This window comes from Perca flavescens, chromosome 2 (genome assembly GCF_004354835.1).
Source record: "Perca flavescens isolate YP-PL-M2 chromosome 2, PFLA_1.0, whole genome shotgun sequence".
In the NCBI taxonomy this organism is placed as follows: domain Eukaryota; kingdom Metazoa; phylum Chordata; class Actinopteri; order Perciformes; family Percidae; genus Perca; species Perca flavescens.
In genome coordinates, this window is record NC_041332.1 from 3,074,661 (window position 1) to 3,084,660 (window position 10,000).

At 43.7% G+C, this 10,000-nt stretch overlaps 1 protein-coding gene across 1 annotated transcript in view; it reads right to left on the reverse strand.

Moving 5' to 3' along the window:
* Positions 1-10,000, reverse strand: part of LOC114571980 (protein jagged-1a-like) — a 47,492-nt gene that overhangs the window by 29,883 nt on the left and 7,609 nt on the right. The window contains exons 2-9 of the mRNA XM_028603328.1: positions 9,702-10,000; positions 9,019-9,076; positions 4,459-4,707; positions 2,503-2,563; positions 2,121-2,251; positions 1,820-1,939; positions 1,503-1,616; positions 660-773 (exon numbers count right to left, since the gene is read on the reverse strand). The exon at positions 9,702-10,000 is cut by the window's right edge and continues 37 nt beyond it. Coding sequence (XP_028459129.1) covers positions 660-773; positions 1,503-1,616; positions 1,820-1,939; positions 2,121-2,251; positions 2,503-2,563; positions 4,459-4,707; positions 9,019-9,076; positions 9,702-10,000 — 1,146 coding nt within the window. The remainder of the gene's footprint in view (positions 1-659; positions 774-1,502; positions 1,617-1,819; positions 1,940-2,120; positions 2,252-2,502; positions 2,564-4,458; positions 4,708-9,018; positions 9,077-9,701) is intronic.

Consider the following 10,000-nt stretch of genomic DNA (forward strand, 5'->3'; position numbering starts at 1 on the left):
ACCTCACTATGGGCCTGCAGTCTGTAGCTATCCACTTCACTATGGGCCTACAGTCTGTAGCTATCCACTTCACTATGGGCCTGCAGTCTGTAGCTATCCACCTCACTATGGGCCTACAGTCTGTAGCTATCCACCTCACTATGGGCCTGCTGTCTGTAGCTATCCACTTCACTATGGGCCAGCAGTCTGTAGCTATCCACTCTTACTATTCGTTAGCTTCTCTTGCCTTTGTTTATCTATACTTCTCCCACACGCAAATAGCGTTGTCGGCTTTAATAATTTATTAATTAATGAGTTAACGCGATAATAATGCGTTAACTTGCCCAGCCCTAATATATATATTTAACTTGAACATCCGACATTGTAACATTATAAACATGACAAAAAAAATACAGAGAAGCCTAACAGGTCTCCTTTCAACTATGTTTGTAGGAGACTAGTGGAGGATAAGAAGAGGAGAGTAGGGAAGGTGAGGAAGAGGAGGTGAAGAAGAGGAGACTAGTGGAGGTGAAGAAGAGGAGACTAGTGGAGGTGAAGAAGAGGAGACTAGTGGAGATGAAGAAGAGGAGTAGTGGAGGTGAAGAAGAGGAGACTAGTGGAGATGAAGAAGAGGAGACTAGTGGAGGTGAGGAAGAGGAGGTGAGGAAGAGGAGGCTGACCGATGAGGCAGGTCTTTCCGGTCCACTGGGGAGGACACGTACACCGGAAACCGTTCACCAGATCCTGGCAGCTTCCCCCGTGGCTGCAGGGGTTCACCAGACACTCATCTACATCTGGGACAGACAGACAGACAGACAGACAGACAGGCAGACAGGCAGACAGACAGGCAGACAGACAGACAGACAGACAGACAGACAGACAGACAGACAGTCCACCAGTTACTGAAGCGTCCCTGGAGTTTTTAGGCTACATTGGACATTGTTACGTTTTGGTTTAAAAAGCAATATCTCCTGCTATGTTTCCCCCCCTCTCATTCCCACTGCTCTGGCGTTCCCCCCTCTCATTCCCCCCTCTCATTCTCCCCTCTCATTCCCCCTGCTCTGGCGTTCCCCCCTCTCATCCCCCCCTCTCATTCCCCCTCTCATTCCCCCTCTCATTCCCCCTGCTCTGGCGTTCCCCCCTCTCATTCCCCCCTCTCATTCCCCCTCTCATTCCCCCTCATTCCCCTGCTCTGGCGTTCCCCCCCTCTCATTCCCCCTCTCATTCCCCCCTGCTCTGGCGTTCCCCCCTCTCATCCCCCCCTCTCATTCCCCCCTCTCATTCCCCCCTCTCATTCCCCCTGCTCTGGCGTTCCCCCTCTTATTCCCCCTCTCATTCCCCCTCTCATTCCCCCTGCTCTGGCGTTCCCCCTCTCATTCCCCCCTCTCATTCCCCCTGCTCTGGCGTTCCCCCCTCTCATTCCCCCCTCTCATTCCCCCTCTCATTCCCCCTCTCATTCCCCCCTCTCATTCCCCCTGCTCTGGCGTTCCCCCCTCTCTGATGGAAGATGGAGCGGGTCTTACTGATGGAGCAGGAGGGTCCAGTCCAGCCGGCAGCGCAGCGGCACTCAAATCCCAGACTAGTTTCAACGCAGCTTCCTCCACTCAGACAGGGGCTGGACAGACAGGCATGCTCGGCTGAGACACACACACACACACACACACACACACACACACACACACACACACACACACACACACAGAGACACTTTAAAAGGGGAACTTTGGATTGTTTTTCACCCTTGTACCCTATGTTTTCTCCCTGTTTAGTGTGTCTAAAGGCTGACTGATGGTTGAACCGAGGCCCTGCCCCGAGCGTGAAGCCTACGTGCAGCTCTCACCTCTGTGACAGGTGGCCCCGGAGTAGCCGTCGGGACAGGAGCAGTGGTATTTGTCCGGTCCCGTGTTGCTGCACGTTCCTCCGTTCGAACACGGTTGCAGCGTCCGACACATGTTCAGATCTGCAGCACAAAGACGCAGCCAAAAAAACAACAACAACAATTTATTTCTCTCTCAAACATCAGCCACAGACGCTCAGAGAATAAAAAGATGTATTCTGTGGGTGTGTGTGTCTTAGTGTGTGTTTGTCTTAGTGTGTGTGTGTATGTGTGTGTGTGTGTGTGTGTGTGTGTGTGTGTTTACCTTTGTCACACAGCTGTCCTCCATAGTTGGTGTCACATAGACACTGCCAGGGCTCCACACAGCTGCCGTGGACACAGCCAGGGTGAGGGATACACTGATCACAGTACTCTCCCTGCCAGCCATAAAGACATCTGACACACACACACACACACACACACACACACACACACACACACACACACACACACACACACACACACACACACACACACACAAACAGACAGACACACACACACACACAGAATAACTAAAAAAAATGCAGAAAAACTGAAAGAGTGGTCATTCGATGTATCGCTCTCTGCCTGAGTGTGTGTGTGTGTGTGTGTGTGTGTGTGTGTGTGTGTGTGTGTGTGTGTGTGTGTGTGTGAGTGTTGGTTCTTACTTGCACTCTCCAGGTGTTTTACAGGAGCCGTGTTCAGAGCTGCAGCCCTGTCTGCAGATCGCTGCACAGACAAGAGAAAAGCAAACACACACACGATGAAAAGAAATATGCAATATGATTTTGTTTCTGTCAGCAGCAGGACTTTGTTGTCATGGATGTATCCCCGTTTCCCGACAGGCACCTGAACACACCAGCAGGAGACACAGCCCCACCAGGGGGTGAAGTTCTGCCGGAGCGCTCCGCAAAGTAAGTAGGAAAGTAGAATATTCCCAGTTTGCGTGATCCGATCGAAGAGCTTAAAGATCCATTGAGATCCTGAACTACGGCAGGAAGTGGTCAGTGACCATTAGCGGTGGACTGACAGGCTCTATCACTCTCTGACTGTAATGTTGTGCGAAATCTGGCTGTCACTTTTGGTAAATCCATGTGTTTTAACAGCCATGTGAAATCTGTGGTTTGTTCCATCTCAGGAACATTGCTAAGATTAGATCTGTGGTTTCTAAGAAAGAGATGGAGATGCTTGTTCATGCTTTAATTTCCTCTCGATTGGATTATTGTAATGTTCTGTACATTTGTTTAAACAATTCATCCATGGACAAATTGGAAGTTGTACCGAATGATGCAGCAATACCAACAGGAGATCGCACATTACTCCTGTGCTTAAGGCTCTTCACTGGCTACCAATTGGTTTTATAGTGCATTTTAAAATTTTAACCATTACTTATAGAGCCTTACACGGCCGAGCTCCCTCTTACATCCTGGATCTATTGCACGCACACTTCTGGTCGCTCTCTGAGGTCTTCAAGTCAAGACCTTTTAACTGTTCCCAGAACACGTTTTAAAACAAGAGGTGATCGTGCATTTTCTGTGGTGGCTCCAAGGCTCTGGAGCTCTCTCCCTTTAGCCCTGAGAGCCTTGGACTCTGTTGAAACTTTTAGGAAACACCTAAAGACACATCTTTTTAGACAAGCATTTAGTTAGCAATATGGCTTTGTATTGTATTTTATTTGTTGTTGTTTCTTTTATTTGTTCCCTCTGTAAAGCACTTTGTGACCCTTCTTGTCTGTGAAAGGTGATCTATGAATAAAGTTTACTTCCTTACTTACTGACAGAAGTGTGCGGTCTGAGACACAGCCTTGTTCTCTTGTTTACCAAAGTGTAATGTTAATGTGTGCGTTGTCATGTTCTCTTGTTTACCAAAGTGTAATGTTAATGTGTGCGTTGTCATGTTCTCTTGTTTACCAAAGTGTAATGTTAATGTGTGCGTTGTCATGTTCTCGTGTTTACCAAAGTGTAATGTTAATTTGTGTGTTGTCATGTTCTCTTGTTTACCAAAGTGTAATGTTAATTTGTGTGTTGTCATGTTCTCTTGTTTACCAAAGTGTAATGTTAATTTGTGTGTTGTCATGTTCTCTTGTTTACCAAAGTGTAATGTTAATTTGTGCGTTGTCATGTTCTCTTGTTTACCAAAGGGTAATGTTATTTTGTGTGTTGTCATGTTCTCTTGTTTACCAAAGTGTAATGTTAATGTGTGCGTTGTCATGTTCTCTTGTTTACCAAAGTGTAATGTTAATTTGTGTGTTGTCATGTTCTCTTGTTTACCAAAGTGTAATGTTAATTTGTGCGTTGTCATGTTCTCGTGTTTACCAAAGTGTAATGTTAATTTGTGCTTTGTCATGTTTTCTTGTTTACCAAAGTGTAATGTTAATTTGTGTGTTGTCATGTTCTCTTGTATCCCAAAGTGTAATGTTAATGTGTGCTTTGTCATGTTTTCTTGTTTACCAAAGTGTAATGTTAATTTGTGTGTTGTCATGTTTTCTTGTTTACCAAAGTGTAATGTTAATGTGTGCTTTGTCATGTTTTCTTGTTTACCAAAGTGTAATGTTAATGTTTACGTTGTCCCTGTTATAAATAAATCCATTGCCATTTCCATCCGTCCGACGGCGCGGTGCTCACCGGTGCTGCAGTCGGGCCCGGACCAGCCCTCCAGGCACGTCTTGTTGCCGTTGTGGTCGCACTCGTAGTGCCCGAAGAAGTCGTCCCGCGGCCGGCAGAACCGGTTGCAGCCGGAGCCGTAGTAGTGCTCGTGGCAGCGGAGCCGGACCCGGTAGTGGAAGCTGGCGGAGCCGTGGTGCTCCAGACTCAGCCAGAGGCGGCTCGGGTTGATCATCCCCGAGAGTACCGCCTTCTCTATCACCGCGCTGCCTGGAGACATCATTAATAAGGGAAAAACTTCCACTAATGAACCCTGACAAGGCACACCTGTGAAGGTAAAACCATTTCAGGTGACTACCTCATGAAGCTCATTGAGAGAACACCAAGGGTTTGCAGAGTTATCAAAAAAAGCAAAGGGTGACTACTTTGAAGAATCTAAAATATAAGACATGTTTTCAGTTATTTCACACTTTTTTGTTAAGTACATAACTCCATATGTGTTCATTCATAGTTTTGATGCCTTCAGTGAGAATCTACAATGTAAATAGTCATGAAAATAAAAAGGAAACTCATTGAATGAGAAGGTGTGTCCAAAATTTTGGCCTGTACTGTATATATATATATATATATATATATATATATATATATATATATATATATATATATATATATATATATATACATAACCTGATATCTCCTGATTTACTGCCCTACATCTTCCTATCTCTCAGCCTTAGCAGACGCCACATTTCTGGCTCCATGTTTGGAGTCAAACTCAAATGAACGCCCCCCCCCCACTGAAGCCCAGCTGGGCCGGGGCCGGCCAACTTCACACCGGGCCGATAATGGTTCCCTGAGGGACGCCAAATACAGCACCACGCCAATACTCTCGCTCCGAGTGCCTCGCTGGCCGCTGCATGACAAACACACTCTTCTCACACACACACACACACACACACACACACACACACACACACACACACACACACACACACACACACACACACACACACACACACACACACACACACACACACACACACACACACACACACACTTGCTCTCTCTTCTCACACACACTCTTTACAGCCGCTTTTCTGAATGGGACTCATCCAGGGCATGTAAACACATGAGAGGGGACGGACACACACACACACACACACACACACATATGCATATATATATATATATATATATATATATATATATATATATATATATATATATATATATATACATATCTATACACACACACACACACGTTTTCAGTTATTTCATACTTTTTTGTTAAGTACATAATTCCATATGCAAAATCTATATCAATTTCAAAATAAAGGCTCATCTGAAAGCTGTATTGATATTTTGACTTTGTATCATTGATATTGGATCCATGCATCGCTACTAGAGCTGCAGAGATGAAGTGATTAGTTGTCGACTTTAATAATCCCCGACTAACTGGATAATATAATGACAGTTCATCCAGAACTTTATCCACACATTAACCCACGATGAAATAAACCGGTAGTTTCCGCCCTGATCGTTACTCTGTTACTCTGATGGTGGAGGCAGTTTGTCCACAAAGGTCAAAGGTCAAAGCTGAACGTATTGACAAATATTGACGCTCTCAGTGTAGCATCGACGAGCTGAGTGCCTCCGACACGTTAGTGACGCGCCGGTGAACGTAGGGGAGCGTTTCAGTGTGTCTTCATTTCCAAAAGTCTCCGTTTGTGTCAGGGGGGGCAGCAGCGTTCCCAAAATGTCTCCGTTTCAGGGGCTCGTAAACGCCGCAGTAGTGTGGATACAAGGTGTAAACGTAGCACCGGGTATCAGTTTTCAAACCCAAACGTAGCCGTGCAGATGTAGTCTGAGACTTTGACGAGAAAGAAAGAAACGCTGCAGTAGCGTGGATACGAGACATGAACATATCCAAAGGACAACTCTGTAATAAAGGCTAAGGATACACACACACACACACACACACACACACACACACACACACACACACACACAGACACTTTAAAAGGGGAACTTTGGATTGTTTTTCAACCTGGTACCCTATGTTTTCTCCCTGTTTTGTGTATCTAAAGGCTGACTGATGGTTGAACCCTAACCTAACCCTAACCCAAGTCTGTATTACTATCTTTGTGGGGACCTATCATTGACATAAGGCATTCCCTAGCCCCTTACCCTAACCTTAACCATCACAACTAAATGTCTAACCTTAACCCTTACCCTAACCTTAACCATCACAACTAAATGCCTAACCTTAACCCTTACCCTAACCTTAACCATCACAACTAAATGTCTAACCTTAACACTTACCCTAACCTTAACCATCACAACTAAATGCCTAACCTTAACCCTTACCCTAACCTTAACCATCACAACTAAATGCCTAACCTTAACCGTTACCCTCACCCAACCGTAACCTAATTCTATCCCTAATCCTAAAAATCAGTCTTAACCCTCAAACAGAGATGACCCAATACCTTATTTTGTTTCCCGATACCGATTCTGATTCCTGAACTTGCGTATCGGCCGATACCGAGTACCGATCCGATACCAGTGTGTCATATATTTTATGTTTTAACAACTGTATACTACTGTCTCTGTATACACACACACACACACACACAGACACACACACACACACACAAAAGCTACTCATACTTGATGGTACCAAAGATGGAAGTGAGCCTGAACTCGTCAGCAGGTTCTTCATGTGTGGGCCCCCCAGCTCCACCGGTATTCATCGGTAACGTGCCAGCTTTGAGTATTTGCTCAGACATGGTCCGTGGAACAGATCCAGCCCTTCCTGAGCTTACCTCTTCCTTTCTTTCGTTCTTTCTTTCTTTCTAAAATCTGCTGCCTCCGTGGTATTTCCAGCGCTGTTATTTGCTCCCCGTGGTGATGTGAAGAGTCACAGTTTGCTTCCAGGCCGTTACCCCGATCCCGGTGGTCCAGATCCTGGCGGTCCCGACCTCACTTTCCCCCCCGCCGGCGAAATACCACGGAGCAGCTTCACCTTTTCTCTCTAAACTCTGGAATATATTCCAGCTGCCGGTTTGTGTTTGTGTGACCGTCATTTGAGTTTGAGTCCAATCATGGAGCCAGAAATGTACCGTCTGCTAGCTGGTTAAAAGGCTGAGAGATAGGAAGATGTAGGGCAGGAAATCAGGAGATAAGAGGTTATATATAATATATATATATATATATATATATATATATATATATATATATATATATATATATATATATCAGGAGATATGAGGTTATATATAATATATATCAGGAGATATATTATATATAATATATATCAGGAGATATAAGGTTATATATAATATATATCAGGAGATATGAGGTTATATATAATATATATATCAGGAGATATGAGGTCATATATATAATATATATCAGGAGATATAAGGTTATATATAATATATATATCAGGAGATATGAGGTTATATATAATATATATATCAGGAGATATGAGGTCATATATATAATATATATCAGGAGATATAAGGTTATATATAATATATATATCAGGAGATATGAGGTTATATATAATATATATATCAGGAGATATGAGGTTATATATAATATATATATCAGGAGATATGAGGTCATATATATAATATATATCAGGAGATATAAGGTTATATATAATATATATATCAGGAGATATGAGGTTATATATAATATATATATATCAGGAGATATGAGGTTATATATATAATATATATCAGGAGATATAAGGTTATATATAATATATATATATATATATCAGGAGATATAAGGTTATATATAATATATATATATATATATATATATATATATATATATATATATCAGGAGATATGAGGTTATATATAATATATATATCAGGAGATGTGAGGTTATATATATAATATATATCAGGAGATATAAGGTTATATATAATATATATATCAGGAGATATGAGGTTATATATAATATATATATCAGGAGATATGAGGTTATATATATAATATATATCAGGAGATATAAGGTTATATATAATATATATATCAGGAGATATGAGGTTATATATAATATATATATCAGGAGATATGAGGTTATATATATAATATATATCAGGAGATATAAGGTTATATATAATATATTTATATATATATCAGGAGATATAAGGTTATATATAATATATATATATATATATATATATATATATATATATATATATCAGGAGATATGAGGTTATATATAATATATATATCGGGAGATATGAGGTTATATAGAAGATAAGATCAGACTTTATGGTCTGTTCACTCACAACATGGTCTCCAACAATCAACACATAACATTAAACACATCTGAATGGGCCGTAAACACACACACACACACACACACACACACACACACACACACACACACACACACACACACACACACACACACACACACACACACACACACACAGCACTCATCCAGAGCTCTCAAGTCAAAGGGGGCGTAAACTAAGCAGAGAGGAGATGAGCTGAAGATGAAGAAGAGGAAGATGATGATGATGATGATGATGATGATAATAATGAAGATACTCACTGCTGGAGGACGAGTCGTTGTTGAAGTCCAAGGCTTCTACGATCAACGTGTACGACCTCTGCACACAAACACACACACACACACACACACACACACACACACACACACACACACAAAAACAATCAATCATGTTATCAGCTGGGAATAACAAACAGCTGTTCACCTTAGATTAATGGTGGATTCTTTTCTACATGAAAGGAGGAGTTCTTTTGGTCTCTAACACACACACACACACACACACACGTTCGCACGCACACACACACGATCGCACACTTACACACACGCTCACACACACGCTCGCACACACACACACACACGAACACAACCATGCACGCACGCACACACAAACGCATACACACACGAACACAACCATGTACGCACAAACACACACAAACGCATACACACACAAACGCATACACACACGAACACAACCATGCACGCACAAACACACACAAACGCATACACACACGAACACAACCATGCACGCACAAACACACACAAACGCATACACACACGAACACAACCATGCACGCACAAACACATAAATGCAAGTATGCATGCACATGCATGCACGCACACACAAAGGAACGCATACACACACGCACGCAAGCATGCACAAAACGCACGCGCGAACACACACAAGCTCACATGCACGCATGACCAACAAGATGTTTAGAACTCACCGGCCAGGCAAAGCTGAACGGCAGCGTGATGCGTGCGGCGTCTTCGGCCTCGGCCCCCCCCAGAGAGAAGGAGTTCCCGCCCAGCACGGGCGTTGCGGCGCTGCCGTAGCTGCAGGGCCCGGCCGGGGAGACCTTCAGCTGGAACTCCTTCAGACACGCCCGGAAGTACGTGGAGCACTCGGCCGCCGCCGCCGCAACCGGGCAGCGCCGCTCGGCCGCCGCCGCCACCGGGTCCCGGCGCGCCCCGGCGCCGCAGCAGGCGCCCGTCTGCAGCCGCCCGGCGGAGTTCTGCATCGACA